This window comes from Homalodisca vitripennis, chromosome 4, assembly GCF_021130785.1.
Source record: "Homalodisca vitripennis isolate AUS2020 chromosome 4, UT_GWSS_2.1, whole genome shotgun sequence".
Taxonomy (NCBI): Eukaryota; Metazoa; Arthropoda; class Insecta; order Hemiptera; family Cicadellidae; genus Homalodisca; species Homalodisca vitripennis.
This window is the reverse complement of record NC_060210.1, coordinates 181,267,611-181,286,584: the sequence shown is the minus strand read 5'-3', so window position 1 is coordinate 181,286,584 and position 18,974 is coordinate 181,267,611. Positions and strand designations below refer to the sequence as shown.

Here is an 18,974-nt window from a genome sequence, read left to right as displayed (position 1 = left end):
GTTCATATCCCAATGGGTTTTACTGTGCTGCTTATTTTTCTAGAGTGAACCGAATAAGAGGTGGAACCTGTATATTCGTTAACAATAAATACCAATCTAGACATTGTGATATATCAAAACTTTGGGGAGGAATTAACTTTAAAGCAGCAGCTATAGTTTTGGATGAATGTAGAACTTTAGTGGTTTCAGTTTATCACTCCCCTAATGGTAATCCGCAGCAATTTTTATGTGCTGCAAAAATTTTTTATTTATAACTTTTTATGACATCATGGATTAAAGTATTATTAATAATACTGTTAATTTTAAATGGTGCATAGTAACACCAAATGATGTTATAAATGCTGTCAAGGGAATGAGCAATTCTAATAGTCTTAATTTATACAATATGTCCAACAATTTACTGAACATTATTATTGTTGGTGTGGCTGAACCTTTGGCAGTGTCCATAAATTATCTGCTTCAGGATGGTATTTTTCCTGAGCAACTAAAAATCTCAATATCGTGTCCAATGTTTTTAATGTGGTCCTAAGGACCAACCTCAAAGCTACAGGTCAGTTTCTGTGATTCCTGTTTTAGGTTAACTAATTGAAATACAGTGGAATCTGGATAATTCAAAATCTTCTTTAATTTGAATATTTATCTTTGTCCTTAGTATTTTAAATCTAAACAATGCTAAAAAAATAGTGGATAATTCAATTTTAATTTTGATAACTCGAATTTTTAAAGTGCCAAATTAAGATACATTAATTTTATTCCACGACTGAAAATAGTTACAGATTCATCAGAAAATGTGTTCTGCTACAACGTTCGGCAAATAATTAACGCCAAACCTATGGCGTGTCAGGTTACAGTCGAACAATATATCCCTTCTCCTTCCTGCCCCGCTCCAATGCCGCTTGTAACTCAACACCAAGACTATTTGACACTGCGACCCCCTTCCCTCCCCCATCTGCCAAACTAACTTCTAAATTCCAGTGCCGCATTTCGTTGTCATCGGTTTTCTGTGTTTTCATTTGTACAGTGTTTTATTTAAGTGATTAGATGTTTTTACTTAACTTTAAATAAGTGTAGTGATCATGTCGTCAACAAAATCTTGATCCTATAAAACCCTCACTTTAACAACGGAAAAAGTAGCGGTGATCAAAATTGCGAAAGAATTTGGAATCCCACCGAACACCTTATCAACCTTCCTGAAAAATAAAGAAAAAAATTCTCAGTAGTGCAGGGGAAGTTGATAAAGAGAGGGAACGATTACGAGAACCTAACAATTGTCTTTAATTGTCAACAACCCAGTTGTGGACAAATGCATATTAAAGTGGTTTAAACAGGTGAGGGACAAAAAATTCCCGTGAGTGGTTCTTTACTAAGGGCCAAAGCCGAGCAAATTGCTCAGAAGTTAGAAAAACAGAATTTCAAAGCTAACACTGATTGGTTAGATGGTTTCAAAGAACGTAACAAAATTTTGTTCAAATCAATCTGTGGCAAAAGTAGAGCCGTGAACCAGGTGGATGCCAACCAGTGGAAACAAGATTTAGATCAGATTGATACAGGAAAGAGAATCAAAGTATATTTTTAATTTCAACAAAACTGGACTATTTTATATATGCACGACTAAAAAAAAGACTTTCATTTCACTTTCATCAAAATGTCACAGGGAAAAGTTAAGCAAGAAAAGAGTGATAATTTTTGGTAGGTGCAATTGGACGGTTCGGAAAAGCTGCCTTTATTAATGATAAGGGAATCTGCTAACCCCCTAAGTTTTAAGAATGTAAAGTCGAAACCGATCGAATATGTGGACAGCTCAAACGCTTGGATGACAAGTGATCTTTTTGAAAAATAGCTGATCAAATTAGATAAAAAGTTCATAAAAGAAAAGCAAAAGGTTATCGTTTTTATGGACAACTGCACAGCTCAGGGACAACTGCACAACTGTTGTGCTCTATAGGCTTCATTATTGTTAGTTTTTAGATTTTAACATGGCTGTAATAATGAGCTGTATTTATAACTTTGTCAATGATGTTATGCATTTTTGTGGTAAATAAAAATGTGTACACAAATCTATTTAGCATAAAATGTTAACAATATTTTATTTACAGTTTATAAGTGTTACAGGCATTGATTTAAACAAGTTAAGCATTTCTACTTTTTAAGTGTAATCGCACACCTATTGTTGTATATTGTTGTATTGTTTCACATTGTTACTTCTCAGGTATGAGAGGAAATTACGTTGATGTAATGGGATCTAACAAAAAGCCAGTTTCTACCAACACAAACCTCCCTCAGCCATTTACTACAATGCCACAAGCACCTGTCACAAACTTCTTCGTTCCAGCTCCAGGTCAGTGGTTTGTTAAAATTAATTATAGGTTGAAGCTGAATCTTGAATTCACAAAATCTTCAAAAAAATTTGTATTTGACAATCGATTGCTGTATTTGGGTATGAAATCTAAAATTTACCATGTAACTAATAATGGAAGGTACTGTTCTATACTTATTCTGCGGATCGCACATTCTACATATCCTTGAAAATACTATTAAATAGGCCTAGGCTAGAAATGGCAACAAATAAATAATAAACTAGCAAAAAATAAATATTAATAATACTATTTTGTCTTGAAAATATATACATTTATTTAAAAATAAAATAAAATTATGTACATTAAATTATAATATAAAAGTCTATTTGTAAACTAAACACGTACGATCAATAATGACAGAATAACTAAAACTAATAAGTTAATACTATAGGTAACAGAATAAATAAATAAATTATATTAATTTACATTTATGACTAGATTAATTTTTTGCTTGACTAAAACACAACAGACACTAACTCCTGAAACCCAAGAACAACGTCTTCCATACAGGCAAGTCAACAAACAGTCTGTGCAGAATTGAAGGCGCCAAGATAATCCTTCCGTAGCGTAGTGACGGCAGTAGAGTTGTTCTGTAGAGTACAGTCAGGCGGGAGTTGAGTTAGTGGGAATTTACATGTCCCAGTCTGTAGAGTTGGTAGCGACTCAGATCAACTGCGCAGTCGGACTGATAACTCTTATCATCACCGCTCCATGTCAGCTGACCTCTCTTGTTAGTTACTTGTTTCGACAATTACGTTACTTACAGTTGAGCTCAGATGGTGATGACTCAAACCATGTCGAGTTGAAAGCTAATATAAATGTCTAGAGGCACTCATTATCACTAAATCAAGTTGTTAATCAGTAAAAGCACATTTATATGCAGAGCAGTACTTAAGCTTGACTGTTAAGGCAGACCAGGTCCACCAATTCTCTAACATATACATAGAAACCTCCATCTATTTTATAAAAGTATTGTAAAATATGTAATTTTATTCTTTGGTATGTCTGAAAATCTTTATTTTGTCGTAGAGAAATAAAATTACAATTGTTTAACTCTTAACACTAATGGAAGAAAATAATAATTTTTTTTTTTCAAATGGATTCACTTTTGAAATTTTTTTAAGAAAAACAACTGTTATAATTCTTGTTGCTCATACAATTTGTAGTGTGTTTGTGTCTGTTATATTTTATATATTTACTGTCTCCACTTATTGCTGGAAAATAATTACTACATTAATATGTTCAAAAAGGGTAAGAAAAAGATTCCTGTACATTAAAAAATTTTACCAAACGACCATGGTATTTAACATGGGGGAGATCTAGGGTTAAGCTTATCTTTACCAAGCTATAAAATATGTTTCATAGTATTTGCTCTGGTCAGATAATATAGAACTGTGTTACAGTGCTTGGAAATGAAAATGCTCCTGTGGATTTTCTGAGCCCTTCCGGTCCTGTCAGCTATGAACCCACCTCAAACAAGTCAGACGATCAGCCCCCACCAGTAAGTGTATTCACATTTTCTTAACCATGGGCAAATATCAGACTTTAGTATTTATTTTCTCTATATACTCTCTGTGTTACCTTTTAATCTAATATTGTTTAGCTTTTAAAATTTTTCTTTAATAATTGTTATTTAAATTAGACATGAATAAAGTCTTATTAATAATTCATTCAAGGTTAAATTCATGAATTACTTTTCTTATATTATAAATAATATAACAAGATCATGTTGTAAGTGTTATTACCATTACTTACAAATTATAGAATTCAAATTCTTTTTTTATTTAAGCCTATGTGTTATATGTTTAATAAAGTATGGTAATACAATTAATTTAACGCTTCATCTAAGGATGTAAAAATTACTTTCTTCTTACAAAACTTTTTTTATGAACATAATGCATCGTTTTGTTAATAGGATTTGGGAGCTATGGGGTCTCGATTTTTCAGTTTGGCCAGGTCTGGAGGGTTCAATTTTTAATACCCTTTTGAATTAAAATTGGGTCAGGTCAAGAATAATATTGTAGAGCGAATGGTAAAAGCCAAGATTTTACGTTCAGTATTACTAGAGGTGTGCGAATATCTGAAATTTAGGAATCAGCATTAATATTCACACAGTTTGGTCATTCAAATTCAATGTTGAATATAAACTGTAATACGTATATTAATAATATTTTATTGATAAACAGATGAACAATAAGTAACAGTTATAAGGGTTTCTATTATTAAAACAATTTACTTGCCATTCCTTTCATATTTGGTAGAATTTTAAATTGTAGCACTATTTTTAACAAGCTAAAGACAATCTAGAGCACAACCTTTCTATTAATTCATCTAAATTTTCATTAAGCTTTTATGTATCTCAGTATGAAAATGGTGGTATTCTTTCCACTTGAGGAATGCTACGTGAGTGTACATATTATTACTCCCTAATTCTTGTTACAAGAACATGTAAATTTGCTAGAGAGACCAAATTAACTATACCACAGTTTTGATAAAATTTTGTTTATAATTTTAATTTGTAATTATCAACAAAATGAGTTTTTGTTTTTTACTTTAACTTTGTTCTATTTTTAATTAATATTCCTGTTAGATGTCAATAAAAATTGTGTAAACTGCATTTGTAATTAAACAATTACACATGAAATAGCTGAGTCAGATACTTTATACTTAGGTGTAATTTACAAGAAAGTTACATAGATGCCGTGTGATTCTTGGTGATTCGTCAGCTATTCAACTTTTCAACGTATTTGTGTTATATGTCTCATAGAAAACTTTTCATTTTTAGACAAACAGTACAAAAATTAATTAATTAGTCATGTTAAGGGTTAAAATATTACTAACTGAATATACAAGTTAACATTACAGGGAAGAGCAAAGATTTTTAATGTGGTTGTAGTACAAGGTAGGAGTCATACCAGCCATACCACTCCTTTAGGCTTCATTTATTCTCAAAATGTCTTGCAGAAAAACAGAAGTCAGATACAGACAAAATTTGTACAACTCCCTGCAGACAGAAGAGAATATCTGTCAGTCTACTGAGTGATTGATAGACATGCACCTTTATCAAACTTATTCTTGTCTAAGTAACAGTGAAGTTCCATGCAACATTGTAAGTCTACAGTTGAAATTCTTTTCGAGATATCCTACAAATAGTTAGGTTATTTAAAGAATCTGCCAAATTTCATAGAGTGACATATCCATCATCAAACACATGTAGAAATGAGGTTACATGCAAAATTTCAAGTCTATAGCTCAATTTGTTCTTTAGATATCAAATGAAAAACAGACAAACAGGCGGAGATAGATATAAGAGGAATTTTGCCCAAAATTTTGCGAGTGATAGCTAAGCAAAATTTCAAGCTTGTCTTTCATTTTGGAGATATCACTCTGAGTCATAGGCTTTGTTAGTGCTTAGCCAAACGCCATCTAGTGACATACCCAATCATCAAACTCGATGTTGTTTATATAGAAATGAAGCATCATGTAATTTCGAGTCAATGAAATTTTTCCAGCTTCTCAAGGGGAAAGAGCTATAAACACATTTTTTAGCTAGCTTCAAATAGAGAAAGATTTTAAATAGAGTCAAAAGTTAGCTTCAAGATTGAAATAAATATAAATTCAAATTCTTGAGACTAAAATTTCATGGCAGTTTTTTAAAATTATAGTTATTAATGTTTGGTAACCTTACAATTTGTTTTGGCACTTGTTTTAAACAGCATAGTGTATGTATTTAGTGATACATATAATGTCAGGTTATTTTCATACAATTTATTTGAATGAAGCATGTTTTATGCTTCATTCTTAAAAACATATAATACACCTACGTTATAAATTTCAACTGATGGGAATATAGTGCTTTTCAGATCAAACTACAATACAATTTTGAGAAAACTTGTAGCAAAATATCCAAAGTGTCTGTTTGTATTACGATTGAACATCCTGAAACAAATTTTCCTTGGAAAGCTATTTCAAATAATAAAAATCAAACTAGATTGGTGCCATGGTGTTAGTAATGCTCAGTGCTTCCTCAAAATCAACAGGACAGAAAACTGTGGAGAGGATGGTGAAGTTAGTTTTAATGTCCAGTAATAATTAATTACTGTTTTACCATTTTAAATGTGGTTTAGTAATAATTCATAAGAATATATTTATACTAACAAGTCATGTGCCTTCTTATTTTAAAAAAGCAGCATATTTCATATATTACAAATTATTCTACAAAACATGTTATACATTATTTTGACGTAACCCATTTTAAAACATTTTATAGTAAGTAAAATTAACCCCTCAGATGTCTAAAGGCCTGACCTGAAAAATCTTTGCGCATGAGACACTGATATGGAAAACTTACTTTTCTATCCTCTAAAATTCAGCATTACAGTAAAACCTTGATAAATCAACCCTCAGTAACTTAAAAACTCCTTGATAATGTTTTCAAATCCTCTTGAACATCTAATAACAGTCAATGTTAATTTCATGTTTATTACATCAATACTATGTTTTAACCTTCATAAGTTAAATGTTCCATTGTCTGGAACAGTATATTAACTTTCTAAGTTGAGGTTTCAGCCAATGCTCCTCTGTAATCAAAGTTTAAGGTGAGACACCTCAATAAATTTGAGTTCAGAGCAACTGTACTGGTATGTGAACCAACAGTTACCATGGAAACTTGCTCGTTGTTACTAGAATTTTCCCTACCTTGCCACTGGAATATAAATTCACCTCTTTATTGCATTGTTTTGTAACCCACTGTGTGTTTTGCGATCTTACACATTAGTGAATGTGAAACATTACCTACTGTATATTTTATTATACAATGCAATTTATCTTTCTTAGTACTGTTCTCTTTGCAATGTGATGGCAGATGCTGTATCTATTGTGTACAAATAAACAAAAATTACACAATATTATTGCCTAGCATCACGATAGACTAGTTTAATAACCTTCTTAGGCCTCTAGAACTCATGATTCAGCGATCGTCACCCTCAGTAACTTGAATCTTGTTTTCAAAGTATTCAGTGACACACTTATCTTCTCGTCTTCAGGTTTGAGCTATCAAGGTTCGACTGTAATCACTAATCAATGTGATAAACTTATATTTTTCTTCTTCATGTAACCTGTACACAAAGTTTTGTTGATAAAATATAATTTTTTTTTGTAAATAAACACATTAGATTGACTTAGTTGTATTGTAGTGGTTAACATTGTATAGTATGCATGCTACATGAACATTCAATCTTTCATGTGTGACTAATATTTGACCATATCGCAAGTTGTGTAGTACATAAATTGTTTAAATTTTATTATTCATAAAGCAAATACTATTCAGTCATAAATTTAGAAATACACAAGTTTTTAGCTATACATGCCAGAAGATACTGTACTTAATTTGTACAAAAAAAAACCATCATTATTTTGTATAACACTTGTTATAAGTTCTTCAGTTTCATACCAACACATCAATGTTTTTAATTTTCATTATGATTCCTTTAAATATCCAATCTTAACCACTGGTGAAAAAAATATATGCTTCCAAAGTGAATTCAAAATATCTTATTAGGTTATGCACATATTTTTGCTTAAAAATAAATGGTGTATTTTTATACACTTAGTGATCTCATTTATTAAAATAAATTATAACACCATTTGTCATCATTAGTATACTGCATCATTGAGATTGCAATACCTGGGTAATACCAATTGGTGCTGTATACATATTTTAAAATAAAACCAAAATAATCCAATGTTAATAGAACTATATAACACTTTATTATTATTATTTTTCAGTGATATGTAAAAATAAACACAGAATAAAGATTATGTTGGTGTAGTTCTGAATCATAAAATTCTCTGTATAAAATCGACATGCTCAGGATTCTGTGCGGTTCTAAATACTTCCCAAATCTGAAAAAGAATGATCCTGGGATAGTGATTAACATGTCACGAAATAATTCCAATGAAAAATGCCAAATGATACCTGCTGCAGCAAATTTGTTAATAATGTGTTCTCTGTAAGGTATTAATATCTTGGCTACTGCTAACGTCTAAAGCACAAGGAATAACATTGTCCATGGTATGTTTTACATATCAATAGTAGTTTCTCAATAAGAGATCTAATTCTCTTCAACTATTGAACCAGTGTTCTATTATCATTATCATTATTATTAATAATTATGATAATAGTCCATATTAAGTGTAAATCTAGCTTTTTTTATTTCAACACTTTGTGGGCTGACCCCATTTTTAGAGATGAACAAAAGTTACAAGTCAAAAACTAATATACATAAAAATACTTGTATACCTGTATTTATCTTGTTTTCTTCTTTCTTTCGGTTTAAAATTTGTTGCAGTCTGTTGACAATGAAAACAGTTTTTGAAGTGAAATAAGACAGTTTCATCATATGTTTCTGCAAAAAAATGTGTATATGTTTTATTATTTACAATGTAAACTAAACATATTTAATAGGTCAGAATCAGCATTAGAATCACTAAAAAGACTTTTAGTGTAAATAAAACTGTCATCATCTAACAATTCACTAATCATTTCATTCAACATAAAACCATGGTGACATCACGTGAAGCAGCTGACTATTTGATGACATGTAAAAAAGCAAGCCAAAAGCTTCTGCTTTGTCAATAAGATGATTCTATACATTGCGTTAAACTATTCAAGCGGTGAACTGAGTCCATTTAAAAAATTTCAGGTCATTTGTTAATAATTTATGTCAGTTACTATTTAGGAAATTTGTCCAGAATATAAAATATGCATTTAATTCACATTGCCAGGTCCGATAGTATCCATTTTAGTAGTTCTTTAATATGCATATACTAAAGTGTACCTATAAAAAATCATAAACTTAGAATTATTTAAATAGTGTTTTAATAAAAAATAAAATGATAAAGGTAGGAGAGGAAGGGAACTACCATAACTGGTTCTTTATCTAAAACTGGATTCAAGTCTCATGTCTTAAGTTTAGTAGTTTTGTTGCATATCATTTCAGATAACATAGCAGTTTTAATTATCAGTTAAAATTAATAATATATCACATAAATAAATAATAGTACTGAACATTAAAGTTTTAATCTTTAACTCTTCATCATAGAATACGGATATGTCTGTACCATCAGAATTGCGTTAAATGCAGAGTAAAAGAATATCCGTATTGTCTTACTTTAGTTTAATGTGTACACTATAATTTATGAAAATGCATTGAAAGTGTAGGAATGCGTAAATGTATTGATTTATAACTGTCAAGAAGCAAATTAAATTACATATCATGTGAAAAATCAATAAAAAATCAGTGCTATTATTTTATTGGTGTTTTATCTTACAATGCGAGGTGTGGTATTATGTATATAACCATACAGTGTGTCCACGTATATGGTGTACATGTAAAACTAGTAGAGCTTTTTTTTAAAACAAATTGGTTTGTTCGTTATTTCTTCACAGAAAAAGTAGAAAATAAATTTATCCCTGGCAAAAACAGAATTTAAAAAATTTTGAAATGTGTGCTAATTGTATTGAGGCCAAATTTTCTTCAGCACTTAAAGGGTGTGTACCCACATTGTATTTTTGTAATAATTATTTTGTAACTGGTTATGAATCAACTTTTCACAAAGCATTGATATTTTATTTAATTGGCCAAAACTAATTATAGATTTTAATTATTACAGTTAAGTAAATTTGTCATTTAACAAATATACTGTGTAAATTAAATTTAAAAATAACTTCAGAAAATAATTTACTAATAATTACCTAAAATTAATTACCTAATTATTATTTAATAATAATTTGAAGATTTCATTTCAATCTTGGTTATATACATACAGTACTAGTAAGTTGGTATTTTATGTCATTAGAGGGAAATTAATACAGATAATCCCTTATTCTAACAGAAATACTTAACATTTATGAAACAAGAGATTTATTTTTTTTGGCATGTTGGTTTTTGTATTTCTAGTTATTTTTCCATTTATGAAAAACTATAAATTTGAGCCTCTGCCTTTCTGAGGATGCAACAAAAGTTGGTTCTGCTCATTAATTTATTCTTTAGATGCATTTTCAACATCTCTAATGCATTATTTTCTTTAGAATGAATCTGATAAGAACTCAGACTAGTATTATTATTGTACAATAATGCAAAAGTGTGGTTCATTAAAAAAATTATGATTTGTTTTGTTGTTTCTGCTCTTTTGTGTTATGGAGTTTAAGCTAGAGTGGTGAAGCTTTTGAAAATATTTCAAGTCCCAGACTAATACTTAAAAGCTCAATGAAAAGATCACATTTTGAACTATTCGCACACTTCTGTATTTTATAATTTTTTTATGTGACCAAATACTCAGGAAACATGATTCTTTTTTAATCAGCAAAATACAATTTGTGTAATGTATGGTTTTATTGGATACCATGTACGGTTTTATTACATATACACTTAATACATCTGCGTTTGCAAAGTCATGCACATCAATCAATAATATACAACACCAGAATGCACTGTCAGTGGAATAAGGTACTTGAAAACAGTAAAAAATTCACCATATTTTTTGTTGCAAGAAATGATGTAACTTACTAGATGCTTGTTGTAAGATTAGCTGGATTATTTCCAACGTTGATATAAATTACAATTTATTATTAAATGCTAATTTTCCCTTAAAAGTTTAGTTTATGAGTTTCTGCAACTAGTAAATTTGGTGACTTACACTTACAGTGTCAGTTCCAGTGTTATATACTAGCTTAGCCCAGAGTAAATTTGCTCATGGTCAACATATCCTCATGTTGTGTCAGCTTAATTTGGCAGTGTGCAGAGTGAACATCAATCAAGCTGTGGCTGCTAAGCTTGCTGCAGTAATATTCCCACAATTAATACAAAAACATACACCTGAATCAGTACGTTGATCCCTGAGTTTTTATCCAATAAATAACAAAAAAGAAGATTTGGTCATCTATTTTTGCTTTACTTTGGTCAATTGGAAAGGATATTTGCTTTCTTGTATATATACTGGTACTAAATAGTTTATACCAACTCAGAAAATCTTTATTACTGTAAAATATCTTATTATTGTAAACTTATAGGAACAGTAATCAAATATATAAATTGGATATTTAAATTTAAGATTTTATTCCTTTGATTACCATGTATCAATTTTAACAGCATGAAGGCTCCTATAATGTTCAGTGATGACATATAACCAGAGCAGTGTGTCTGAATATTGCCACATTTCCAGTGTATTTTAACATCATTATGCGCCGGTGCAGTTGTATTTGGGAAGACATTTTTTATGTAATGGAGCTGTAAGGAACTATAAGCCATTATGTACATACAAAAGTCGAAGGATCATTCGTTAAAGTAATTATTTTATTCTAGGAAGGTTTTGTACCTATATGGACATCCTTTGTAGCAAAAAGTTAATTGGTAATAATGTAGGCTATACATAAAAATCATAATCCTTTTCTTTCCTAAAAATGTTTCAATAATATAGTAAAATTAGTAAAAAATGTCATGTTAATAATCCAATATTTGATCAAAATCTATAATTTAAATTTTTTTCTTTAAATGGTAAAATATTAACTGATTTTAATTTTTAAGACAAAATAGGCTTAGTAACACAAAATATAAGTTAAATGTAGTCTTGTCAACTTTTATTTCCATGTACACTCTTAAATTAATCAAGTTTATCTTACTTCTGTTCAATATTATTTAGAATTAATTTAAGCTCATGTTTAGTTAACAACTGTGAGACTAGCCTCAACTGAACCCTTTAGCAAAAGTGTAATGAACACGTTGCACAGAATAAAGAAATTGAAGGCAGAATTCATTGCAGACAACATCAAAATTGAATAGACTTTAAATAAGTATTTTTGATTTCACAAAAAAAGTTACAAAAGAGTTTTGGCATAAATTTTTCAATAGGCTACCAGGTGCAAATACAACATTCATATCCTACAATTAGTTTTGTATCTGAACTAAGTGTAACTACCCTCTTGCGAATGACAAGGGGAAATGTGTGCATGGTAGCAAGCGGTTTTCTGATAAAATGTTATAACTTTCTCAAACATGTGTAAACATTTTTGCCTTGAAATGTATATGCATACTTATATAAAGGACAAATTCATAAATAATAAAAACAGCTAATTTTTTAATTTGCTATGTTTAATATCTTTTTTTAATATTTAAGAAAAGAAAGTAATGTTTAACAGTAAAAATTAATGTCACTAGTGCCTCAAAAGTTTGTAGGCTATGGTTATTTTGATAAAACTTCCAGACTATATAAGATGTTCCATATTTATTCCTAAAAGATAAAATATACACAACTTGTTTTGTTTTGTATGTACGAGGCGTGTTCAGAAAGTAAGTACCGTTTCATTCTACCGCTGCCGTAGCGCTGCAATCTGTGTTCTGCGCAATGCGCACTAGTCGTCCTTGTTCACTGGCTATCGACTCATGCTATTTTATTTGTTCTACATTGTTTTTTCAGTTTTCTCTGAACCTTTAAAATGCTTAAGACAATTATTAGTGATCCCACCGATTGTGAGATTCGAGGAATATTTATCGTCAACTTTGAGATTTTTACGGGAAAGATGTGATGAGTGAAGGAATGTGAGAAAGTGGGTTAGAATGTCCAATGGCAATCGAACAAATGTGCATGATGAGGATCGTAGCGGCCTTTTCTCGTCACCGATGATCTAGTAAGGGCAGTTGACGGAAAAATCCAAGAGAACAGATGTTTCACTATGACAACAAATTGGCGATCTCCAACAAATTTCACACACTCTTTTGTACAAAATTGTTACGGATTGCTTAGGTTATCACAAGCTGTGTTCACTGATGTGCACAAAACCAAGAGACTCGGAAGTGCTTTGACTTTTCTCACATGGTACAGTGATGATGGTGAGGATTTTTTTAAATAAAATTGTGACAGGTGATTAAACTTGGGTCCATCTTGTCACACCGGAATCCAAACAGTAGTCAATGGAGTGGCCACACACGCAATTCCCAAAGAAACAAAATTTCAAGACAATAATGTCTGCACACGAAAAAAACATGTGCACTGTCTTTTGGGATCAGAAGGGTGTTTTGCTGATTGATTTGCTCCCAAGAGGTGAAACCATTAATGCGGCAAGGTATTGTGAAATCTTAACAGGTAATTCAAAACAAATGGAGAGGAATGCTCAATAACGGAATTGTGTTTCTCCATGACAATGCTCGGTCCCATACCGTTGGTGACACCCAAACATTGGTTGGACAATTTCGTTAGAAGCAGTTTGATCACCTGTCCTACAGCCCGGACTTGGCACCATCACTGACTACCACTTGTTCCTACACATAAAGCATGAGCAAGGCGGCCAACGCTTTGGAACCGACGGTGAAGTGAAAACTGTGGTGGAGTCGTGGCTACATTCATTGGCGGGAACCTTCTACAAAGAGGGTATAGGCAAATTGATCATCCGCTATGACAAGTGTTTGAACATCAGTGGATACTATGTCAAAAAATAGTGTAAGGTTTGGGCTTTCATGTATAAATAAAATTGCGTTGAAATAAAAAAGTTTTACTTGTTTTTTTTTTAAACGGTACTTACTTTCTGACACGCCTCGTACTATTTTAGGAGTATTTATGTAAAAGAAAAATTGGCTAAAATGTTCTGTTTTATTATAAATATAAACTTTGTACATACAAATTTGCTTGGTACTCAAACAATAAATTAAACACTGAAAATTTGAAAAACCTGATTTTCTTAAGTTTTATTTTATTTTTTAATAAACAATTATTGTATATTTACTAAACATATCTTTTTACTGTTGTTTATAATCTTTATAATGATATAGTATTTCCATACCTAAGGGAAATATAATTAAAAATTATTAAAAAGGAAACAAAATAGTACTAAATTAATGTTTAGGTTTAGTAAACTGGATAGAATAATGCATAAAGAAAATATTTGTAAATAAATTGAACTTAAGTTTACTTATAATTGTAATTGTTTATATGAAAGCTACGTTCTTTCTGCTCCCATCTGACGGAAGTATAAAAACAAACATATATATGCAAATAAATCAGTTATTCCAAAAAACTAATCATATTGATTCTTCCATATAAAAAGAATATTGAAGTTTCTAATTAATCTTATTGTAGTAAATACAGATACGTAAATTTATTGTGGTTGAAAGATTCTGAAAGATCTTTCGTCATTCTTTTCAGTGATAAGAATAAATTTAGTTTAGGGAGAATAAACACTCATGCTATTTTAGTGAAATTGCATATTGGCAACCATCATGCAATGCCAGGCAAAATATTTATACATTTTTAACAATGACTGTGATCATCATTGAATACTTAATATTGTAAAACATATGAAAACATATATATATTACCTTGATATTGGAATGTATATCTAGCAGTTTTGATATTGTTTTAATACAATAATTTCATTTGGAAATAAGCTGAAGTTAGACTCAGTTCATGGTTCTTGCCATTCAAAGTGTTAAAGTCATGAGTAGCCAATTTATAAAATGTGCCCATGACAACTAGACAGTTTTTATACCTGTGTAAAACTTTATTGAATTATACCTGTGTAAAACTTTACCCAATTTTTTAAATTTATTATTCACAAGACTATTGAAAAAGTTATAGTTCATAAACAACAACAAAACATTAATAATAATAATAATATAATACACAGGGTTCTAATGCAATAAATCATTTATTAATTATTTGCTATTTTAATTGATTTACAATTTATGTAAAATGTTTTCTCATATTATTTTATAAGTGTACTGCTGATGAGATGAGTAACAAATTATTAACAGGAAGTCTGTCATTCATATACTATATATAAAATAGCATTTGATAGACTACATTATAAAATATAATATAATATATAATACTTCTGAAAAAAGTTTGCACAAACAAAAATACAGCGTATTATAAAAAATGAGACCATAATAGGCTAGCTTTGAAATTGGGAAAAGACCATGAAGATACAGTTCGAGGACTTTAGCTGTGCACGTGACTTTGAGTGTGTGGTTATAGGCGGGAGGGGTGGTGGGGTAGCATTATGCGCTGCGTCCCGAAAACATTTCCTGTGACTTATGGGTAAAACCCTTCTTTCAGGAATCGTAATGACCCAAATAACTAATCACATTTGCTAAAATCAGTCTGTGTTGTGACAGTGCTGATTGTGGTGGAATTAAATAATAAGAGAATACCAAATAATAGCAATAATAGGACTTATCCTTGTTTTTCAGTTGTTATAGTGTTGTTTAACGTGTTTTTGAAAATAACATATTTGTCAATACTAATCTGCAAATCTAACTCGTGAGTTTAAAGAGATTGTTGTGCCTTCATTTCAGCAGCTAGCACGTAAACGCAACCCGCCTCACAGATAGCGTTTATTTGTTGAAAGGGTAGTATTAGGGCCCTGTGAGCACAGCTAAATTCCTCCAACTGTGCAGGTGTAAAATTTTGTTACATACAGGTAGAAACTGTAATTTTAACTGTGACAGTGTAATGTAGAAACACATTAAAGACCTGGTGCCTTTGCAATGAATCACAGAAAACCTAGGGTGTTTTACCACATGATTATGATATTAGTGTGGTTCAAAGAGTGAATAAAAGATTCATATTCTAATGAAACATGTGTAATACAAAACTATAGGATACACTCACTCGCTTTCTATTCTTTCTTTTTGTTTATTATCAGGTGAACTCAATAATAAATTAAAAGAAGTTGGAATATGAGCCAAATCTTTTAATAATTATGTAGATATACATTAAAACGATGATAATTAAATAGTTATCTTGCTTTAAACACAAAATTTGGATATCAGTATACTCCAATAAAAAGCTAAGTGGCAAGTTCAAGATTTCTGAGCATAATAATGACAACATTGTTTTCTTTTTTTACTATCCTTTTTATCTGTTGTTTTAAGAATTGAGATCATTATGTTAACCTTATACTAACAAATGTTATTGATTATAATGCACAACATACACTTGTTTTTGCTTATACAAGAGTTGTCCATGAGTACTAATAATTTAGTTTTTACTGAAACATTGTTGTTATTATGCGGCCTCTTCCATCAGTGTGACTACTTGGAGGGGACTATGGATCTCAATTCTGCCCTAAGACAATTTATCAATCAACTCTCATGTAATATTTGAACAAAAATAAGTAAAATAATAATGTTTGATTTATGGAAATACTGTTTTCTGGATTTGTTTTTATAACTACATGTCATTAGTGAACAGATAGATTGGTTATTTAATATCTTACAAGCTTATGCTGTTGTGTGTATAAATTAAAATATGGTCAAAACTATTACACAAATAGTATATGTTACAAGCAAATTGTTTAGTGAACTATACAGAATTTTAACAATCTCATTAACGTTTTTACTAGTCACACAAAAATCACACAACTATTATATAATTTATAACCTTCTACAATCTTTGGCATAAACATGTTTGTAATCTCATAAAATAGGCTACTTAGGCTATTAAAGGACTATTGCTCTTAACTAAGAATACTCATGATACTAGATTTTTTATTCATTAAAACCAATAATATTTAATAAAATTAATTAAGTAAGGTTAAAAAAAAACAAAAATTAATGTTTAAATATCATATCAGTATTTACCGTTGTAATATAATGTTATTTATTATTACATCACAATTTAATAATCAATATTGACTTTGGGTTGAACTGGAAAACAGTAAACCAATATAACGGATTATTGAAAGACCCATCAGAGATAATAAATGATATTGGTATCAGTAGGGTTCTCCCTAGAACCAAGAGACAACCATAGGCCTACCAAGTAAAAAAACTACATGATTTTTCAGAACATTCATTTTTTTATGATTTTGAAGGAAATTAATTCATTTATTTACATGCATTTGCTTCTAATTGAATTAATTATTCACTTTAGACTAAAGGGTGTTACTAATTTTATAATGCAAAAAAGGGGATTGCAATTATAAATTTATAATTCATGTAACATTTCAATATTTAAAGGACATATATGTTTTATTTACAGTTTGTAAAAAAATTATAAAGAAAAAGTTTAAATTTAAAACCGAATTAGTTTCTCTTCAGCTATAAGAAGAAAGGGAATAAAGTTCTAAAAGTATGGTGGAATTTTGTTTGGAACGAGTTTTATATGAATTGAAGTTGCTTTTTATTAAAATATTAAAAACTAAATGAATAAATCATAAATTTTAACTACGTTATTTAAGTAATTCAAAGGATTGAAATAATTCATACATTAACAGTCATAAAATAAAAATCTTTCTGCTATTTCTTCAGGGAACTCTATTTTAAATATGAACTTAAAGAAATGTATTATTTCCCCTTATCTTGTGCAAAAATACTGTATCACTAGCAAGAAAATCCTGAATCCAGCAAGGTATTAAATTTTTATTTTTGTCTTAACTTTTTTTTATGACTATCATGTTTGTAATATTTTAGACATTTTGTGCTCCTAATAAATGTGGCAATTCAGTAACATATTTTGTCAGCCTTTTGTTGAGAATAGTCTAATTATAATTAGAGTTTTTTTTCCAGTCATCAACACAAGCATCCATTGTGAGCTAAATTAACCTTTAATTTGTCATCAGTTCTCAATACTAGTTCTTAAAAATTTGTTATATTGATCTATCTAATATTTGTAGATGTTTACACTGCCTCACCAGTATTTTTTAAAATTGGTGTGTGCTTGTAAAAATCTAAAATATTATATGCTTTACTTAAACTTTAGCTAAACGTTTTTAAAATGTTCAAAGGGCAGGATTTTTATTGTTTTCTTTTTTAAAGTAAATTTTGTCCAAAGTGTATGCAAATTTTGAAAATGTTTTTTATAAATATGGTTTACTAAACAGATAAGAACAAACACGGCAAATGTTCAATACATAGTGGCCAATCCTCCTAGTTTGAGTGTAACATGTTTTTGTTATTTATTGACATTGTTTGCTTTTCGAGCAGCCTGGTGGAGACGGAGATTCACAATAATCTGTGAGTGTTGGTACAACCCAGTGTGCTTGTGTATCACAGCCTCTTGCTGCACATTTTTGCTTTACACGTTATTTGTATTGTTTATTTTTTAATGCTATTTACATTTTATACTTATAAGAACTTTTAATATGTTATTGTCTTTTAAGTACTATAATTACTTTAGCATTTAAAGTGTAATTCTTCAGTTTCATTATAATGTCCATTAACTCGTTAGGGCAGCGTTTCCCAAACGGTGGGTCGCGACCCACTAGTGGGTCGCGGGCGGATTTAAGGTGGGGTCGCGGCGTGACTGTCACTCGTAAGGCTATGTCACACTGCCGTGGCGTCGCGTCCGTCCATCCATAGTATGAACGTCCGCGTATGCCGCGACGGTCTCGAACCCCATCAAACTACCAGACACGCATCCGCGTCCGCGGCCAACGCCACGTGTTTCTAGGAGGGTGGAAGCTCAGTACACAATAAAATGTCGTTACTCACCCTTATGATTGTAGTTCACATTGCAGCTATATGTGTCCTGAGTAACTCGTAAAAACTTTGTAGCTGTAGCACAAATAGTTTTTGAGTTTTGACGGTAACGTAAAACACAGGTTTCGGAAAATCGCTGTCA

At 30.4% G+C, this 18,974-nt stretch overlaps 1 protein-coding gene across 11 annotated transcripts in view; it reads left to right on the top strand.

Annotated features, from left to right (window-relative positions):
* The window catches only part of LOC124360721 (protein transport protein Sec16B), a 130,264-nt gene that overhangs the window by 89,146 nt on the left and 22,144 nt on the right, over nucleotides 1-18,974 (top strand). For 8 of the 11 annotated variants that reach the window (XR_006922270.1, XM_046814560.1, XM_046814564.1 and 5 more), the window contains 2 exons: nucleotides 2,210-2,338; nucleotides 3,761-3,858. Coding sequence is in view for 8 of the 11 variants with exons in the window: in XM_046814560.1 (XP_046670516.1) it covers nucleotides 2,210-2,338; nucleotides 3,761-3,858 (227 nt within the window). In the remaining 3 variants the exon portion in view is untranslated. Of the gene's footprint in view, nucleotides 1-2,209; nucleotides 2,339-3,760; nucleotides 3,859-18,337; nucleotides 18,368-18,974 lie in introns of all 11 variants that reach the window. The other 3 variants (XR_006922271.1, XR_006922272.1, XM_046814566.1) reach the window with 1 other exon arrangement.